The 21,500-nt window shown below is 40.5% G+C and overlaps 1 protein-coding gene across 6 annotated transcripts in view; it reads left to right on the forward strand.

The window, feature by feature from the left end:
- Window positions 1-21,500, forward strand: part of LOC144507960 (ankyrin repeat and IBR domain-containing protein 1-like) — a 97,655-nt gene that overhangs the window by 65,895 nt on the left and 10,260 nt on the right. For 3 of the 6 annotated variants that reach the window (XM_078235618.1, XM_078235570.1, XM_078235589.1), the window contains exons 10-17: window positions 2,190-2,278; window positions 3,190-3,320; window positions 5,193-5,327; window positions 5,814-5,900; window positions 5,983-6,049; window positions 9,484-9,629; window positions 16,352-16,530; window positions 17,849-17,900. In XM_078235618.1, the coding sequence (XP_078091744.1) occupies window positions 2,190-2,278; window positions 3,190-3,320; window positions 5,193-5,327; window positions 5,814-5,900; window positions 5,983-6,049; window positions 9,484-9,629; window positions 16,352-16,530; window positions 17,849-17,900 (886 nt within the window). Of the gene's footprint in view, window positions 1-2,189; window positions 2,279-3,189; window positions 3,321-5,192; window positions 5,328-5,813; window positions 5,901-5,982; window positions 6,050-9,483; window positions 9,630-16,351; window positions 16,531-17,848; window positions 17,901-18,319; window positions 18,351-21,500 lie in introns of all 6 variants that reach the window. The other 3 variants (XM_078235597.1, XM_078235578.1, XM_078235607.1) reach the window with 1 other exon arrangement.

A 21,500-nucleotide genomic window follows, 5' to 3' on the forward strand; every position in this document is an offset into this window, starting at 1 on the left:
ATTGCCCGCATTTGGCCCATATCCCTCTATACCCATCTTATCCATGTAACTGTCTAAATGCTTTTTAAAAGACAAAATTGTACCCGCCTCTACTACTACTATCTCCAATTCCAGTACAAATAAAACTAAAGTTCAACTAGCTTTCTAATATCAACCCCCTCCCAATCAACCTCACATAGTGATGAAAGCTAATGACTTGAATTCGGAGCACTTGTAATGGTGGAAGCACATGAGAGAAATGAAGGCCCTGAGAGATTTTACCCATCTGAATTCATTGTCATGAATCCATTAATGACAAAGGCAGCACCCCCCTCTTTCTTCCTCCCAGCCCATTCACAAATGGCTGGTGGTATTATGAAGGACAATATTATCCAGTCGAGACATTAGAACAGTACAGCACAGAACGGGTCCTTCGGCCCATGATGTTGTGCCGAGCTTTATCTGAAACCAAGATCAAGCTATCCCACTCCCTATCATCCTGGTGTGCTCCATGTGCCTATCCAATAACCGCTTAAATGTTCCTAAAGTGTCTGACTCCACTATCATTGCAGGCAGTCCATTCCACATCCCAACCACTCTGCGTAAAGAACCTACCTCTGATATCCTTCCTATATCTCCCACCACGAACCCTATAGTTATGCCCCCTTGTAATAGCTCCATCCACCCGAGGAAATAGTCTTTGAACGTTCACTCTATCTATCCCCTTCATCATTTTATACACCTCTATTAAGTCTCCCCTCAGCCTCCTCCGCTCCAGAGAGAACAGCCCTAGCTCCCTCAACCTTTCCTCATATGACCTACCCTCCAAACCAGGCAGCATCCTGGTAAATCTCCTCTGCACTCTTTCCAGCGCTTCCACATCCTTCTTATAGTGAGGTGACCAGAACTGCACACAATATTCCAAATGTGGTCTCACCAAGGTCCTGTACAGTTGCAGCATAACCCCACGGCTCTTAAACTCCAACCCCCTGTTAATAAAAGCTAACACACTATAGGCCTTCTTCACAGCTCTATCCACTTGAGTGGCAACCTTTAGAGATCTGTGGATATAGACTCCAAGATCTTCTGTTCCTCCACAGTCTTCAGAACCCTACCTTTGACCCTGTAATCCACATTTAAATTAGTCCTACCAAAATGAATCACCTCACATTTATCAGGGTTAAACTCCATTTGCCATTTTTCAGCCCAGCTTTGCATCCTATCTATGTCTCTTTGCAGCCTACAACAGCCCTCCACCTCATCCACTACTCCACCAATCTTGGTGTCATCAGCAAATTTACTGATCCACCCTTCAGCCCCCTCCTCTAAGTCATTAATAAAAATCACAAAGAGCAGAGGACCAAGCACTGATCCCTGTGGCACTCCGCTAGCAACCTGCCTCCAATCCGAAAATTTTTCATCCACCACCACCCTCTGTCTTCGATCAGACAGCCAGTTACCTATCCAATCGGCCAACTTTCCCTGTATCCCACACCTCCTCACTTTCATCATAAGCCGACCATGGGGGACCTTATCAAAGGCCTTACTAAAATCCATGTATATGACATCAACTGCCCTACCTTCATCAACACACTTAGTTACCTCCTCAAAAAATTCTATCAAATTTGTGAGGCACGACTTGCCCTTCACGAGACCTAGCAGAAAATCTAAGATCATGAATGCCAAATTCCAAGATACAAGGAAGATTGTTCAACTGTTTTGTTAATTCCGATCGCAGACATTAAAGGAGTTAAGTTTTAAGAAGTGACTTAAAAGAGGAAAACACAGTAGCGAGGCAGAGGTAAATCTCTCCCTCCTCACAAATCGCAATTTGTATTTCTTGTGTCCTATGCTTTCTACTCTTCCCCTGCAGAGAAGGTAGGCAAATGACCTCTCCTTGAATTAAATATACAAAGTCACCTGCTAACTTTAAAGCAGTACTGCATTTCTTGTTTCTTTTCCTCCAAAAACCACCTTCCATCCACTCAGTGGCTCTTTCTAGTACCCTAATTGAAATCCGAATCCATCTGAAATATTGGTGCAAAGGACTCTTCCTTCTGTGGCTTGGTGCACTGCCATAATGCACTGCATCACTGGGCTGCCAACACCCTAAAGGTTTAGTTCCAAATTAGTTCATAACTGTAAATGTTTTTTTCAACTTGAGTATATCAGCTGATGCATTTAGGATGTTGATATCTTATTTCTTATAGGGAGTGTCTGGGAGAAGCCCATGAACCCTGTGATTGTCAAACATGGAAAAACTGGCTACAGAAGATTACAGAAATGAAACCAGAAGAACGTAAGATTGTTGCTTCACATTTTCTTCTGATTCTTTGAAGACTCAATATTTCTGTAGTTAATGATATTGCTGAAGTTTTAACACTTCATCATGTGCTTCTCTATTTGTACCCTTCCCCAACCCAGTCCTTTTTTGGGTCTCCCATTGCTTCCACACCTAAGTTTCTTCTTCGATGGTTTCTTGTATTATGCTATAATCACTTCCACTCTGTGGAGAGAAGAAAGTGAACAAAAATGCATTTTATAAGACAAAACTGGTCACTTTTACCACCAAAATGTGCCTGGTCCTCCAGCCTCCTCCCTTGAATATATTCTATAAAAACTTTTTCATAATTTTACAAACCTGTTGGATTTCCTCCTTCACCTTCTCTGATTCACTGGAAATAATCCTAGTATTTTAAATCTTTTCTTACAGCTGTAGATTTATATTCCTGACGTCATCCCTTTAAATCTAAATTATGCACTCTGGCTGTAATGCCTTTACTGTAATGGGGATGGTCAATACAAGACACTGGGACTTGATGCTTTGTACAAATTCAACTTTCCTTCCATTCTTTGGGATTCAGTGCCCAAACTTTTAAAATATAAAATTCTCTTCCCCACACCCCCGCCAAGATTTTCTTTGAAAATCCACAAATTTCTGCAGTCACCCTGCAGTTCATCATCTGACAATGTTGCAAGTTCAACAAATGCTTGTCAGTATTCCAGATAAATTAGAATCTTAAATATCCTTGAGCTCTTGCTGACATCTTCCCAACGCAGTGTAATTAAGATAAGGCAACACGTATTAAACATGGTCTAAAATATAGACAATATGTGTAACTTACTGCTTTCTGCAATGTAAATGTTTCAAGTGGTTAGAAATAGTAACTGAAGTTGATAATTACTTAACTCGTTTTGTTTTGCTAATAGTTGCTGGTGTAAATGAAGCATTTGAAGATGCTGCCAACTGTCTTTGGTTGCTGTCTAACTCTAAACCATGCGCCAACTGTAAATCTCCAATTCAAAAGAATGAGGGCTGCAATCACATGCAATGTGCCAAGGTAAACACTGTGAAATGACTACATAAAGCAAAATGGTTCTGCTTAATCTAAATTACTTGAAAGCAATATTTCATTCTATACATGTTGGGCAAATATGCTTAAACATTAACACTGTTGTATTCATGAGGATATCAAAATACATTGTGGATATTTTTTTTCTATAATCTGTTTGGTCTGGCAAAATGATCATACCATATTTAAGTTCCAGCCTAAATCCTTAATTGGATATTTAGTAACAAAAATAGTTAGCATAATTAGACAAATAAGCAAATGCTTCCTAATTTTGACATAAGACCATAAGAAGTAGGAGCAGAAGTAGGCCATTCAGCCCATTGAGTCTACTGTGCCATTCAGTGAGATAATGACTGAACTGATGTGATAATCCTCAACTCCACTTTCCCGCCCTATCCCCATAAACCTTGATTCCCTTACTGATTTTTTTTTAAAACTCTGCCTGTCTCAGCCTCGAACATACGACCCAGCCTCTACAGCTCTCTGTGGTAAAGAATTCCACAGATTCGTTATCCTCAGAGAAGAAATTCATCTCTGTCTTAAATGGGCGACCCCTTACTCTAAGATTATGCTCTCCAGTCCTAGATTTGACAGTGACACGATAGTTAGCACTTCTGCCTCACATTGCCAGGGACGTGGGTTCGATTCCCAGCTTGGGTTACTGTCTGTGTGGAGTTTGCACGTTCTCCCTGTGTTTGCGTGAGTTTCCTCCCACAGTCCGAAAGACGTGCAGGTTAGGTGCATTGGCCATGCTAAATTTTTCCTCGGTGTACCTGAAAAGGCACCAGAGTGTGGCAACTAGGGAATTTTCACAGTAACTTCATTGCAGTGTTAATGTAAGCCTACCTGTGACACTAATAAATAAACTTCTCTCACAAGGGGAAACAGCCTCATAGCATCTACCCTGTCAAGCCCCTTGAGAATCCTGTATGTTCAATAAGGTCGCCTCTAATTCTTCTAAACTCCAATCTACTTAACCTCTCTTCATAAGAAAATCCCTCCATACCTGGGATCAACCTTTTCTGGACTGTCTCCAGTGCCAGTATATCTTTCCTTAGACAAGGGGACCAAAACTGTTCACAAACATTGGATGCTATGTTCAGCTTCTCATTTATGCTTCTTTGAAAAATATTTCTTCTCACTTTATTTATTTTCCTTTTCAGTCATTTTCCTATTTTTCCAGAATTACTTAATGTCTAACTAAATGTAGTAACTTCCATTGTCAAGTAGCTTTTGAAATGTATCATGCACAACTATGTGATGACCTTGGGTAGGCATCTGTGTTGGTGCAGCTGTGTTGCAGAATAGGATCTTGCATTTAATAAGACTAACTTATTTGTACACCCAATTGATGGATGCCCCTAGCTAAAGTAATACAGTCACTGACCATATTATGTGAGCCATTTGGTGAGCATGAAATGCTTGTAACTTGGCCAGAGCCATAATGAATGACTTGTATTAAAAACTTTCAGTATGTCATCATTTTTCTGTGCATACTGATAAATTTCTCACTTGTGTTTATTGCATTTAATGAGAGAACATTGCACTTTATTGGTTCATCATCCAGATTCTGGGCATTTAAATTTGATGCCAGAAGTCCAAATAGACAAGTGCACAATTTATTCTTTTGAGTTATGTATAATGTTTTCTCACGAGGTAATTAGTAATGCCACATTAAAGCTTATATAAATAATGCTTCAGCAGATTGACTGTATCATTCATAAGGTATTGTTTAAATTTAATCTTCAATATATTTAATGAAGCACCTGTTGTTTTTCCTGCATGAGGTAACATTGCTTCATTGATAAACTTGTAGAAATAATTGAAGGAAAAATACAAGATTGCTGTCTTTCTCCACAGTGCAAATATGATTTTTGTTGGATTTGTTTGGAAGAATGGAAAAAGCACAGCTCATCCACTGGAGGCTATTATAGATGCACCCGATATGAAGTCATCCAACAGGTTGAAGAACAGTCCAAGGAAATGACAGCTGAGGTAACCATTTTATAAAGTGGAAAATAAATCCATCCATTAATAGTTTCAGCGAACCTCTTATTGTGATTGTCTCCTTCCAGATTCTGTGGTTTGTTCTTTGTGTCTTCCAAGACTACTACTTCACACTCCTTTGCCTGGTTACGTGTTAAGTAAGGACAGAGGGTGATGGGGTTCATAAAGGGAGAGAGAAAAGATGGTGATAATAGCTCTCCAACATAGTATGTTAGAGTAAAATGTTCTTTTTATAAAGATGCACAATCCAAAATGAAGCATAGGTAAAATCTTAAACTTTTCAATTGCTCTTGTTTTCTTTTAAATTAGACATTTTTAACATCATTTTAGCTTCCTTTTTCATTTCTCTTGACTTTTGATTTAATATTGAATAATTCTACAAATGCATATCTCACTCTTTTTTAGTAGACGTTTTTTTAAAGTCCATTGATGCTTGAGTATTTCTTAAGTGAGAAAATCTGTCTTCTGTTTCAGGCTGAGAAAAAGCACAAGAAATTTCAGGAACTTGACAGATTTATGCACTACTACACAAGATTTAAAAACCATGAGCATAGTTATAAGGTATGTTACAGAAAGAATATTTGTATTTTAGTGCTACCAACTTTGAATCAAATAAAAATAGCCTCTTGTTGTCATTTATTAGTTAGAGCAACGTCTTCTGAAAACTGCCAAAGAAAAGATGGAACAACTAAGCAGAGCTCTAAAAGGAGGTAAGTGAAATAATGCCAATTTAAATAGTCTGTAAAGACTATTGCTGCTGTTTAGTTTTAGTTTATTTATTAGTGTCACAAGTAGGCTTACATTAACACTGCAATGAAATTACTGTGAGAATCCCCTAGTCGCCGCACTCCACCGCCTGTTCGGATACACTGAGGGAGAATTTAGCATGGCCAATTACCTAACCTGCACATCTTTTGGACTATGGGAGGAAAGCGGAGCACTCAAAGAAAACCCATGCAGACACCGGAGAACATGCAGATTCCTCACAGTGACCCAAGCCAGGAATCGAACCCGGGTCCCAGGCGCTATGGGGGAGCAGTGCTAACCCATGTGCCACCCTGCCACCCCAACTGTCTATTTGTACATATAGACCCTTGCAAAACACCAACCTGGAAGGTACTAGAAAGTGGTTTTGTTTTAATTTAGAACATTTTACAGCACAGAAGGCAGCTTTTTGACCTATAAAGCCTGTGGCTGCTTTCTGAAAGAGCAGTTTACTCAGTCCATTGTCCGTTAATCTTTGCTCAAGATCTTTAATCTGCATCTACTTCATGTTCAGAAAGCCTTGCTTTCTGTTGTAATGTTTTCATTTTTGTCACACTTTGGTGCCAATTTTTTGTCGATAGGGATTCCTGTGGTCACATTTATAATGGAAACTGAGTATATAAACTTGTCATACTGCAATTATATCCTCCTGCCCACGGTGATATTGCCTCATCTCGATTTTGCGTCATTCAGCTCTGTCTGTGCTGCAGGGAAATTCCTATGTTTCAACTCCCTCTGTCTCCTGCATCCTAAATAACTACACATTTCACTGTTTAAAGCATAAATCCAAGAATTGTGTTCTTTTTAAAAACTTTTTTTTAATGACTTTATTGTGGAATTTGAATTGCATCTACTGACCACAATCCAAATGTTCTGTTTTCACTTACCCTATTTAATCTGTAGGCTACATTTAATCTTGCTGTCTTTATGCAATATTGCAGAAAAATGACCAGTATCCTTTTAAAAGCTATTTGTGATTTTGTTTCCAATGCAATTTTTGATGTGGAATTCTATGAACCAGTCGTGCCCTGCATTAAAAACAATCCCCTTTCTTTTCCCTTAATTCTTTCTGTGGGCATCTTGGAAACTTTTATTCTGTTGTTTACTGGCTTGCCAGCCAGTAAACTTCATCTATTTACCTTATTAAAGCCCTTGCAGTTTTGAGCGATTGTCAGATCTCCTGTTAACTTTCAATTTGAGTGAAAAAAGTTCCCCACCCTTCTCGTCTGTTCCCCAAATTGAAGATATTTTTAACCACTGTCAACAAAATAAATCTTTTGTGTTTGCTGTATGTCTTTCATTTTATCTTAAATTAGAGAGAGTTGCAAAACTTAGCAATCCTATAAACCTCAATCATAACAAGCTGGCCCTTTTGAGAACACCTGCTGTACTATTTTTTGATCACTCAGTTTGTTTCTTCTCACTCTTTCCCTCTGACTATATCACATCACACTTATTAAACTTCATCCAACATGTTTGTTCCATCTATTAACTTGTCGATTTCCTTCCAAGTCATTTACAGTCCTCTACTGTTAATTTGTATATTGTCACAAACTGATATTTTGCTTCCTATACCCAAGTTCAGATCATTTTTATTTACTGTTTCCAGTCCTCCAAAATAAAGACCTCTAACAACCTCTACCATTTTCTACCCTTTAGCCAAATGCATTTCACTATTCGCATGCACCTTTAATACCATGTGCATTCATTTTGTCAGTAGACCTTCTCACAAAAATGGCTTTTGAAACGTGCACCAGGTCCAGCACGTTTTCTTTAGCAATACACTATTATTTCTTCAAAGAACTCTAAAATGTATAGTTCTTTTATATTTGTAGTTTCTTGCTGCATTAGGAGTGATGCATCATTGACTGACTTGTTTAGAATTCTTTTATTTCTGAAATGGCCCTGAGCTTGTAAGTCTGATCGATTGTACTTTCACACAAGATGAAACTTTTCTTTGATGTTCAGAATCTGGTTTTCTTTTGGTAGCAAGTTTTACAGTCTCTTCAACCACCAGGTAGAATGAAGAAATGACCAAGAAAAATAAAGTTTCTGACAGGTTAATCAAAGAACTGGAATGATCATTCATATAAATAGCCACAGATTTGACTAACTTAAGTTAATTGGCGTTGTTGGGCTTGTTTTTGCGAGAGAAGAGAACTTTTCGTGGAATCTTTTTGCTGCATTTGAACTCACCAAAAACGAGGAGAACATCAGTAGTCAGGGCTCCAAGTTTGTTATTTTGGAGCATGTCCCTCCTGCCAGCAAGATTAGGTGCGTTGCCCAGTTGATCTTCCAGCTTACCAATTTCCCATGTACCCAGCCATGATTCTAACCACCAGACAAGTTCCAGAAAAACAGGGGTAAAGCCATTTAGAAAGACAGGCTGTGTGTTATTTTCAAAGTCAGCAGCTCTGCTGAGATCTGTGTTGCAGCAGTTGCCCGCAAGGTCCCTGCAGATGAAGCACACTTAGTGCACACACAGACTACTCTTAGTAGTCTGTTCCCTTACTCCTTCTAATTGGAGTAGGGCTGTGGTTAATGTAGATGGAGCAATTTGGTCCACCCTCTGGTGTTTTCAACTAGAGCCTTGGGCAGATATGCTTGGAAGCTGAGTTAGTAGATAAGCTACCACTAATGTTCATTGTGCAGCATCACCTGATCTTGGTTGGGAACAATAATGGTGGCAAATTCTATTGGAGAAGACTGAAATAGGCAAATAAGAGTCAAGTCATTCAGTTGTGTAATTCAATATCAGGCATTTTTATGTTAACGATAAAGGCCCACTATTATGCCATTATTCAGTTTGTAGTCAGCATCAAGCAATACAACCAAACTAAAAAGTGAAGTTCAATGTTCTGCTTCTACATTGTTTAGATTTATTGCATAGATTTAAAGTTTACATGTCGCCCCCGGGCAATGGTAGACACCTGTGCAACCTGCAAGGACAAAAGCTTGATAAACCTGTCCTGCAACACCACTGCCACTATTGACTAAAAAGAGCAACCTGTATTTTTTGATTAAAAGTTGCTCATTTATATTGGATGACAATACTGAAAAGGCACTATGTTCATACTTTCCAAGGTAACTTCATCTCGAACATTTCCTGCCCACTGTCTTTCAATTCTTATTTTTTTGTTTATAAAACAGGACTTAAATATAAGAAAGAAATTCTATTGAAAGAGAAATTAAGGTATTTAAAAACCCTGACGTATTTTGCCATAGTCCATCAAGGAGCTTGGACGCAGCTACTTCAGCTGTTTCTTTGTTGACTGTTTAATCCTTCTTGAGAAACGATGGCAATGTGTTACGGTTTATTCTCCAAAAAGAGAAATGTAATTCTTCAGTAGGTGTAATATATCTTGCTTTATCTTGTCAGTTGAAGGTGGGTCCCCTGATACCACTTTTATTGAAGAAGCAGTACTTGAACTCTTGAAAACACGACGTATCCTGAAGTGCTCCTACCCTTATGGATTTTTTCTGGAACCTAAAAGCACAAAGAAAGAAATATTTGAGCTCATGCAGGTATTTTTGCCAAAATTGATTACTTGTCTCATTTGCTAAAAGTTTGTAATTAACTAGTTTAAACATATAATAAAGATAGACCACTGTTGCATATATTGTGCAGGGGAACCGGTGTTTACTAAGTGATATAATTTGATTAAGCATTCTGAGGCATGATACAGTTTAATGTTTTTGGATCAGTATTTGAATTCACCAATGACTACATTATTTCTTCCCTCATGGATTGGAACTAACTGAATTAGTTAAAATCATGACAATCTAAAGTGGCTGGGATTCTCCCAGCTTGGAACTACTTGCACAAAGAAAAATACTGCAGATGTTGGAAATCTGAAATAAAAACAGAAAATCCTAGATATACTGAAAAGGGCCAGGCAGCGTCTGTGGAGAGAAAACCAGAGTTAGTGTTTCAGGTCTGATGGAGGGTCACAGCTTAGTGCTTCCACTTTAATTTTTTAACCTCTGAACGATTGGCAGTTTGTCTGCTTTTTCATGTCTTCACTCTGCTTGAAGAGAATAAAATGGGAAACAGCAGAAGTATTTATACGCTAATTAAGCATTTGGTAAGCTGAAAATGAGTGCTCCTTTTTCTATTCATCACTATCTTTATACAGGGAATAGAGTGAATAGCCCGATCACATCAGAGGGCAGTTGATTAAATATCACCAAATGGGAAACTCTTTAACTTCAGTTGCTTCCATGCCAACATTAAACTGTAAGAAGTCTCACAACACCAGGTTAAAGTCCAACACGTTTATTTGGCACTAGCTTTCGGAGTCTCAGGCTCCTTCATCAGGTGAGTGAGGACTTGTGTTCACAAACAGGTCATATACAGACTCAAACTCAATTTACAAGATAATGGTTGGAATGCAAGTCTTTACAGGTAATCAAGTCTTAAAGGTACAGACAATGTGAGTGGTGAGAGGGCCAAGCACCGGTTAAAGAGATGTGTATTGTCTTCAGCCAGGACAGTTAGTGAGATTTTGCAAGCCCAGGCAAGTTGTGGGGGTTACAGATTGTGTGACATGAATCCAAGATCCCAGTTGGGGCCGTCCTCGTGTGCGGAACTTGGCTATCAGTTTCTGCTCAGCGATTCAGCGTTGTCATGTGTCATGAAGGTCACCTTGGAGAACGCTTACCCGAAGATCAGAGGCTGAATGCCCGTGACTGCTGAAGTGTTCCCCGACTGGAAGGGAACACTCCTGCCTGGTGATTGTCGAGTGGTGTTCATTCATTCGTTGTTGTAGTGTCTGCATGGTCTCCCCAATGTACCATGCCTAGGGACATCCTTTCCTGCAGCGTATCAGGTAGACAATGTTGGCCGAGTCACAAGAGTATGTACCGTGTAGCTGGTGGATGATGATCTCACGTGAGATGATGGCATCCGTGTCGATGATCCGGCACGTCTTGCAGAGGTTGCTGTGGCAGGGTTGTATGGTGTCGTGGTCACTGTTCTCCTGAAGGCTGTGTAGTTTGCTGCGGACAATGGTCTGTTTGAGGTTGTGCGGTTGTTTGAAGACAAGAAGTGGGGGTGTGGGGATGGCCTTGGCGAGATGTTCGTCTTCATCAATGACATGTTGAAGGCTCCGGAGAAGATGTCGTAACTTCTCCGCTCCGGGGAAGTACTGGATGACGAAGGGTACTCTGTCCACCGTGTCCCGTGTTTGTCTTCTGAGGAGGTCGGTGCGGTTTTTCGCTGTGGCGCGTCGGAACTTTCGATCGATGAGTCGAGCGCCATATCCTGTTCTTATGAGGGTGTCTTGAATGAATGACACTGCTCGACAATCACCAGGCAGGAGTGTTCCCTTCCAGTCGGGGAACACTTCAGCAGTCACGGGCATTCAGCCTCTGATCTTCGGGTAAGCGTTCTCCAAGGCAGCCTTCACGACACACGACAATGCTGAATTGCTGAGCAGAAACCGATGGCCAAGTTCCGCACACGAGGACGGCCTCAACCGGGATCTTCGGTTCATGTCGCGCTATCTGTAACCCCCACGACTTGCCTGGGCTTGCAAAACCTCACTAACTGTCCTGGCTGGAGACAATACATATCTCTTTAACCTGTGCTTGGTCCTCTCTCCACTCACATTGTCTGTACCTTTAAGACTTGATTACCTGTAAAGACTCTCATTCCAATCATTATCTTGTAAATTGAGTTTGTGTCTGCATATGACCTGTTTGTGAACACAACTCCTCACTCACCTGCTGAAGGAGCCTGAGACTCCGAAAGCTAGTGCCAAATAAACGTGTTGGACTTTAACCTGGAGCCTTCTTACTGTGCTTACCCCAGTCCAGTCCAACACCGGCATCTCCACATCAACATTTAAACTGACCACCATAGACATGTATGATCTACAGTTGCAGTATCATTACCTACTCTGCAGCAAAACTGCAAGCCTCACTCAAATCCTTTCATATCTGCCGCATTCAAGAAATTCAGCCTATCCTTGAATGTTGTCAAAGCTCATAACTCACGCCGTTAATCAAATATTCTATTTTGCATGTATGTTGGAAGAGAGGCTCTGGAATATGTTGAGCACACCCCATAACTTGGCAGTCACCTCTTTGAAAAGCCCACCATTGATGAGGAAATCCAACATCAGATCAGCTGTGTCAGCCCAGCTTTGTACAAACTGATAGTGTTTCATGACAAAGACCTCTGAAGTCAACAAAAGTCCTAGTGTACAGAGCATCACCAATCCACCTGTATTGGAATGAGACCTGGACTTTATATCAGCGGCATGTAAAGTATGCTAAATTCTATCAGCAGTGCCTCCAGGATTCAACGGGAAGATCACTGAACGAACAAACTAGTGACCTACTTGATGTCAGCTGTACAAGTATTCAGGCAAAACTCCATCAAAGCAACTTTTGATGGACTGGGCATGGTGTCCAGATGACCAAAAAATACCTCCTCAGCCAGATCCTGTTTTCTCAACACGCAAGTGGTCAATGGCCCAGGGGAGGGCAAAGGAAACGCTTCAAGGCATTCTAAGCTCTCTTTGAAGCGTAACAGTATTGACAATGAATGGGAAGAATAATATTGATTATTCAAAATGACAATATTTTGACCACCAAAAGGCATTGTGCTTTTGAGTCGCAACATCTTAATGATCAGACAAAGCAGTGGCAGAGTAGCAAAGTCATAGAATCATAGAGGTATACAGCATGGAAACAGGCCCTTTAGCCCAACTTGTCCATGCCACCCTTTTTTTTTTAAAACCCCTAAGCTAATCCCAATTGCCTGCATTTGGCCCATATCCCTCTATACCCGTCATACCCATGTAACTAACTAAATGCTTTTTAAAAGACAAGATTGTACCTGCCTCTACTACTACCTCTGGCAGCTTGTTCCAGACACCACCCTCTGTGTGAAAAAATTGCCCCTCTGGACACTTTTGTATCTCTCACCTCAAACCTATGCCCTCTAGTTTTAGACTCCCCTACCTTTGGGAAAAGATATTCACTATCTAGCTGATCTGTGCCCCTCATTATTTTATCTGTCCACCTGTGACTCCACTTTCAAGGAGCTATGAACATGTACCCCTAGATCTCTTTGTTCTGTAACTCTCCCCAACGCCCTACCATTAACTGAGTAAGTCCTGCCCTGGTTCAGTCTATCAGAATGCATCACCTCGCATTTGTCTAAATTAAACTCCATCTGCCATTCGTCAGCCCACTAGCCCATTTGATCAAGATTCCATTGCAATTGGAGATAACTTTCTTCACTGTCCACTATGCCACCAATCCTCTAAAATTTTGAAGAATGAGACGTGATTTGATCAAAACCTACAAAATTTGTAAAGGGATACAGCTCAAAGATTGCTGTGGGAGAAATAGGTTTCGATTCATGGGGCACTGACATCAATACAGGGGGAGGAGGGAGCTGGTCCGTCAGGACAGCCTTCACCAGAACCGCTGTGCAGTATCCTGGCAAATTGTATAATTAGGGAGGACTTTAGACTAAATAATGGAGGTGAGGGTTCACTTGAGGTGAGAATTGAAAAATTATAGCGATTATGGCAAGGCAATAGTACAGGGTAGCAATAACGGGTATTGATAACCAGAGTGTGACAGGAAGGGACAAAGTGTACAAGCAGAAGCGTACACCAACTATGATCAGAGTGGGGAATGGTAAAAAGATAAAAATTAACAACGCTTTTATCCAAATGCACACAGCATTCGTAACAAGATAGAACAAATTGATAGCTGGCCGATTTGCAAACATCTTCCCATGGATTTCTGAGCATTCACTTTCCCCAGTTGGTTTCTCTTCCAGCAACACCCAAAACCGCATTCTAAACTCACTATTACTTCAACTGCAGAGCAAACACGAGTTCCCTAACCTCTTGTCCCCCCAGCAGCCTTGCAGGATTTCATATCAGGGAACTTAAAACTCCTATCTTCTCTCTCATACACAGTCTGAACTACTTTTTATGCCTCTCCCTGTGCCTGTGTGTCACCATATCCATGTCACTCGGCAACAATGCCTTTTTTTCCCCCAAAATCTCTAAACTACTAATCCTTTTGTAACCCATCTCTTCACTTCAAGGGTCATAAAACCTCATTAAAAATGTATGTGTATACAAAGAAATCCAGAAAACCTAACCTTTTTGCTGGGCGGTTTAAAGATCTAATCGGCAACAAAGGATAATGGAGTTGACCACATAATGCACTATATCATGCATGTCTACTACCTACAATACGCCCATCCTTCATATTGTTAGAGAACCTGAATTATTTACTACAATATCCAGCAGGTAGTCCTCTCTACTTATGCTCAGCTTTCATTGCAGATGTTATTTTAATCACATTCTCACATGCTCTCATCCCACAGAAATAGGAAAAGATGAAGCATCTAAAGCAAATCCTAATTTTATATGACAAAAAAAGGTTAAAAATTAAAGAGAAAAATTAGGCTTATGACAAATGAAAGGAGCACAATTCAGCTAGTAATCAGAATGGTTAGTGGCCAGAACAGGAAGGAATGTAAAAAATTAATACAGGAGTCAAAGAGAGAAAATGGAAAAAGATATAAAATAGAGCCATAAAACATTTTATCAACATATAAAACAGAAGAGGTTAGCTAGGAGGAGAAAGTTTGGGCCTGTTAAGGACCCAAAATAAAATTTCACATAGAGGCAGAATTTATGGCCGAAGTAGCAAATGAACACTTTGCAGTCTGTTTTCACAAAAGAAGTAGATGATGTGTGAAGATCACACTAAAAGAGGAGAAAGGTGGTGGAAAATTGTTCCTTAAATAACTTTAAAAGGGAGATAGCTAGGTATTTGAGGATGCAAACCTATAGGGTTATGGATAAAAATGCAATTATGGATGTAATTCTTTCCACTTGATTAGATAATTTTTTCAGCAAGGGAACATGTAGGGAAAAGCAATGGCCTTCAAGAATTCTATTATTCTATACCGATAAAACAGAACGTTTTGATTCACACTGGTAACTCAGACAACCCAGATTGCGAAATCTAACCTTCTGAAGGAGCGTTTTATTCTAGACTAAATAACTAAGGAGCTGTTATGCAATGATTCTGTACTCTACTTGCTTCCAAAGATGGGTTGCAGGGTAGTTCTAGAGTTTTTTAATGTTTTAGTGGGCGAGGTAAATCTCTCACTGAAACACCTCTCCTCATCCTCTTTCCTTTCCTTTCACTTATACTCAAAGCGATTTCACTTGATCTGGATACCTTAACATTCGATTTTGAGTTTTGTAAGTCTTTAAGACTTGGGTGTTTCTTTCCGCAATCAGGATATGTAGAGACTTAAAGATTATAAAAATGTTATACTTCAAATAATATGGTGCAGTTTCCTATGATTTTGAACATGGGATGTTTCTAGATGTAGCAGCAAAGAAAAGACGGACATAATGAACCAATGCCCAGAGCTGTCTGGTGATTTGGTATTCAAAGGGAAGGAATTGTAAAAAAATTCTAAACCAAGGGAGTGTTTATCGGTGGAAACACTTTTAGTTACTTGGAACCAAAATCAGTAGAGTCTAAACATCAACTGTTTTGGGTATTGTTTTTTCTACTTGTTCCCCGATTTGAGATTTTTAAAATTTATTCGTCAGGGGATGTAGACATTGCTGGCTGGGCCAGAATTTATTAAACTAAGTGCTTGGCCACTTTTGGAGTCAATCGCATTGCTGTAGGTCTGGAGTCACCTATTGACTAGACCAGGTATGAGTGGCAGATTCCCTTCACTAAAGGACACCAGTGAACCAGGTGGGTTTTTATGACGATCAACAATGGTTTCAGGGTCGTCATTAGACTTTTTAGCTCCAGATTTTTAATAAATTCAAATTTATTCATCTGCCATGGTGAAATTTGAATCCCAGTCCCCAGAGCATTACCCTGGGCCTCTGGGTTACTTGTTCAGTGACAATGCCACCGCCTCCCCGAAGATATATTATTGCTCCCTACACAAAGTGCATCTTTGAGAGAGAATTGAAGTTTTGAATTTTATCACAAAAATGTCTGATTTAGTGTGATGGACCCATTGAGATTCTTACCGATGCCATATAAAGTCATTTTATTCATGTCCCTTCATAGTTCAGCATACTTTTGAATCCCTGCTATCTAAACTGAAATTCCAAGGTATAAAAGCAAATTAAGCTATGTTTTCACCCACCATATCACCCTGTGCCCAATAAGTTGCATTTTGGTGATTTTGTGAAATGATGTAATTTGTTTCCACTCTTTTCAAACAGACAGATCTGGAGATGGTAACTGAAGATCTAGCTCAGAAAGTAAACCGACCTTACCTCCGCACTCCTCGCCATAAAATCATCCGAGCAGCATGTCTTGTGCAGCAGAAAAGACAAGAGTTCCTGGCCTCGGTGGCCCGTGGCGTTGCTCCTGCAGACTCGCCAGAAGTACAGAGACGCAGGTACGCATCGAGAAATGTGTTACTTTAATAGTTATGCCCATTGCTTTATTAAAGAATTTAATGTGTCAAGATAAAATATCATTAAGAATTGATTTGAGGTAAAGCTATTTAATTTAATGGCAGTCTTTTCTCTGTCTGGCAGGCTTATAGTAACTTAGTGAAAGGATACTACTTTGACAATGGGAAAATATACCTTTAGTGATGAAAATGGTGCAAATCCGAATCATTAGTGTAATTGGTAGTTTCTTTTCATTAGTATTATCTTTACAAATTCAGTTTATTGATTGTAAATATGCAATTTCTGTATTTGAGGTAGTATAAAGATAACCTTTAACTCAATCCCATTTTCCCGCCCATTAAAACAGCATTCATTTCATCCAGAAAATAATGTTAATCGTTCTATTGACCATCCATTTCATGGATGTGGACAAATCCATGTGCCGTTGACACTTTTTACTATTAAATAAAATAAAATGGGAAACCTTGGGATGGGATTTTCTGGCCATTCCCACCAGCTGGAAATTCCCTGCCATAGGTTTCCCGGCAGAGAAGGGTGCAAACAACGGGACACCCTGTTGCCAGCAGCAGGACCAGAAGATCCCACCGCTGGCCAATGGCGGACCCCTCTGCTGTCGCAAAATGCCACAGGTGGAGGTGGGGGAATTCCGCCATGGTGTCTGTTGGATGGGTTGAAGCTGCCATATTTTTGCTGAGAAATTTATGAAACTGAAATCTTATTTAAACAGAAGGGATGTTTAACAAAATGGAATTCTTCCCTTCCTTGTGCAGAAACTATAAATGGACTCGGATGTTTAGAATAATGACTAGGGTATTAACTGTACATGCTGCTTGCACCAAACCACCAGTACTTGATGATAAATATGGGTACAATTTTTGCCCCTTTTCTGCTTGATTGAAGATTATATTTTGGACTCGATCTGAAAATTTTTCTTTTTTTGAAAGAAACTGAGAAAGGTTCAAGATATTTTTGACTTAAATTTTCAGTCACCTCACAGTTTAAATAACTCAATAATGGAAAAATATTCAATTGCAGTTTAAACAAAGCACAGTCCTGTAGAAAAAAGTTTCTTTTTTTTAAAACAGTATTCGCCCCTGAATTGTACTCTGAGGTACATTCATTCACAAATAATTGTAGCACAGTAGAATACTTTAATTGTTTTACTTTAAAACAATTTAGCAAATTACAGATGTTGGTCATTAGTTCAAAAAACTGTTATTATTAGCTACCCATGTAACTCAGTTAACATTAAATAACTGCCACTATCGTATTGACAGAATTTTGAATTGTTTGTTACAGTTTTGCTGGTGGAACCTGGGATTGGGAATATTTAGGTTTTGCATCACCGGAGGTAGGTATACACTGCTTGCGGTTATATTACATAGCCCTTTCAGTGCAGAGTGTATAGGAGGACCTTTATTTAAAGGAGCTATCCTGAATGGGTGATGATAGTGAATGGTACCACCAATTCTGCTGCTAACAATCATTAATTTAAAAATGTAGTATTTTTATTTCACCTTGCATTAACTAAAATGAACACTTCTCTCTGTGCCAGGCTTGTCCACTTCAGTGCACCATTTTTGCAGCCTGGCCCCATTTCTATAAGCAGAGCTTGGTTTAGAGACAGATACAGTACGTTCACTACTTCTTTCTGTCTCTGTGCCCAACCCTGGAAGACCACATATGCCGGGTGCCAACCTTTTGTGGGTGTGCGACATTAAAAATAATTTTTTTTTACTTTTTATTTTTTTTATGCAAAACGGCCTGCAGGTATGGAGGACAAGACATAGAAGGCCTGCAGGTAAGGGTTTTTATAACTTGTATTAAAAAGCCTCTTTAGGCTGCATTAATTGTACAGGACAGCTCCTTTAAGTGACTTCTATTCCAGCATCTTTGAAATAATCGCAGTCGCATTAAGATGTGCTCTGTCTGGAAAATTTTGGCAGAACTTCAAACTTTGCTGAAAGAGACTGCAAAGATCATGCTGATTACTGATAGATATTTGTTAATTAAATGTACATGTAAAGTACAGTTAGCTGTATTGTGCACAATAAATACAGAAAATACTGGAATAGCTCAACAGGTCTGCCAGTATCTGTGGAGAGAAAAACAGAGTTAATGCCTGGATTTTCCAGCTGTTCACACTGGTGGGATCTTCTGGTCCTGCTGACAGCGCACCCCTACCATAGGTTTCCTGGCGACGTAGGGTGGAGTCAATGGGGAATCCCACTGACGGTGACGGAACCCGAAGATCCTGTGTCAGCAAATGGCACATCGCCTCCTGCCACAAGAAAGATGCGAGAACCCCTCCCCTCAATATTTTGAGTCCGTCTGACTATTAAGGGCTGAAGAAAGGTAGAAATGTGATGGGTTTTATACTGGGTTTTATGATGGGGTGGAGCAAAATAGTAGGTCAGGCATAGGCGACAGCTACGAGTATGTCCTGGATTTTCACCCCACCAGCTTCCACAATCAAAGGGTCATTCTTCGCCATTTTCTCCAACTCCAACATGATGTCACCACCAATCACACCTTTCCGTCATCACATTCTGTACGGACCGTTCCCTCCGTGATACCATGGTCCATTCCTCTCTCAACCACAATACCTCAGCCCTTCCCACGACATATTCCCGTACAATTGTAGGAGGTATAACACCAGCCCATTTACCTCCTCCCATCTCCCCATCCAAGGCTCCAAACACTCCTTTGAGAACAAAGAAAGGTACAACACAGGAACAGGCTCTCCAAACCTGTGCGGATAATGATGCCCTAACTAAAACAAAAACCTTCTGCCCTTGCTTGGTCCATAATCCCTCCATTCCCTCCCTATTCATGTACCCATCCAGGTGCCTCTTAAATGTTGCTAATGTGCCTGCTTCCATCATCTCCTCCTGGCAGCACATTCCAGGCACCCACCACTCTGTGAAAAAACATCCCCCGCACATCTCCCTTAAACTTTCCCCCTCTCACCTTGAACCTGTGCCCCATTGTAATTGACACTTCAACCCTGAAAAAAGGCTCTGATTATCCACCCTGTCTATGCCGCTCATGATTTTGTAGACCTCTTATTAGGTCTCTCCTCAGCCTCCATCTTTTCAGTGAAAACAATCCTAGTTTATTCAACCTCACCCCATAGTGAACATTCTGGTGAACCTTCTTTGCACCCTCTCCAAAGCTTCCACGTCCTTCTGGTAGTGTGGTGACCAGAACTGCACACAATACTCCAAATGCAGCCTAACCAAGGTTTTATATAGCTGCAACATGATTTCCCAACTCTTGTACTCAGTGTCCCAGCTGATGAAGGCAAGCATGCCTTCTTAGTCACCTTGGCCACCTGTGTGGCCACTTTTCGGGAACTATGGACCTGCACGCCCAGATCCCTCTGTATATTAATGTTCCTAAGGGTTCTGCTATTTACAGTATAATTCACACCTAAATTTGATTCTCCAAAATGCATCACCTTGCATTTGTCCGGATTAAACTCCATCTGCCATTTCTGTGCCCTAGTATCCAATTAATGTATATCCTGCTGTACCCTCTGACAATCCTCGTCATCAGTAGCAACTCCACCAATCTTCGTGTCATCTGCAAACTTACTAATCAGATCGCCTACATTTTCCTCCAGATCATTTATATATACAACAAACAACAGAGATCCCAGCGCTGATTCCTGCTACAGATCTCCATTCTGAAAAAAACACACCGCTATTCTCGGTCTTCTGTAACCAAGCCAGTTCTGTATCTAACTAGCCAGCCCAGCCCGAATCCGATGTGATTTTAGTTTTGTACCAGTCTGCCATGTGGGACTAAAGTCCATATAAACTACATCCACAGCTCTTCCTTCATCAATTATCTTTGTCACCTGTTCAAAAAACTCAATCCAATTGGTGAGACATGACCCATACAAAACCATGCTACCTGTCACTAACTCGTCTATTTACTTCCAAATGTGGCAGAGATCCTGTCCTTCAGTATCTTCTCCAAAAGCTTCCCCCCTCTGATGTCAGACTCACCAGCCTATAATTTCCTGGAACAAAAACAGAAAATGCTTGAAAATCTCAACAGGTCTGACAGCATCTGTAGGAAGAAAATAGAGCCAACGTTTCGAGTCTAGATGACCCTCCATCAGAGCTGGATTTCATCTGAGCTATAATTTACTGGATTATCCCTTCTTCCTTTCTTAAACAAGGGAACAACATTGGCTATTCGCCAGTCCTCTGGAACCTCGCCAGTGGTCAAAGAGGATGTGCAGATATCTGTTAAGGCCCCAGGTATTTCTTCCCTTTCCTCCCTCCTCAGTAACCTGAGATAGATCCCATCCAGCCCTGGAGACCTGTCTACCTTAATGCAATTTAGGATATGCAACGCTTCCTCCTTTGATATATTGACATTCTCTGGAGCATTCACACACCTATCCCTGACCTCAACATCTGTCATGTCCTCCTCCTGGGTGAATACCGATACAAAGTATTCACTAAGGATCTCGCCCACTTCCTGTGGTTTCATGCTTAACTTCCCTCCTTTGTCCTTGAGTGGGCCTATTGTTTCTCTTGCTACCCTCTTGCTTCTAATATCTGCATAAAAAGCCCTGAGATTCTTCTTGACCCTGTTTGTTAAAGACATTTCATGGCCCTTTTAGCCCTCCTAATTCCGTGTTTAAGTTCCTTCCTACTTTCACTATACTCATCAAGGGCTTTGTTAGTCTTTAGATGCCTAGGCCTATCATATGCTTCCTTTTGACTAAGCTTATAATTTCCTTTGTCATCCATGGTTCCGGAATCCTGCCAGCTCTATCCTTCACTTTTGCAGGGACATGCCTGTCCTGCACTTTAATCAACTGACCTTTAAAAGCCCCTCAGGTACCAGATGTGGATTTGCCCTCAAATAGCCGCTCCCAATCCACATTCCCCAGTTCCTGTCTAATTTGGATGTAATTGGCCCTCGCCCGATT

The sequence above is a fragment of the Mustelus asterias genome, chromosome 2 (genome assembly GCF_964213995.1).
Source record: "Mustelus asterias chromosome 2, sMusAst1.hap1.1, whole genome shotgun sequence".
Lineage (NCBI taxonomy): Eukaryota > Metazoa > Chordata > Chondrichthyes > Carcharhiniformes > Triakidae > Mustelus > Mustelus asterias.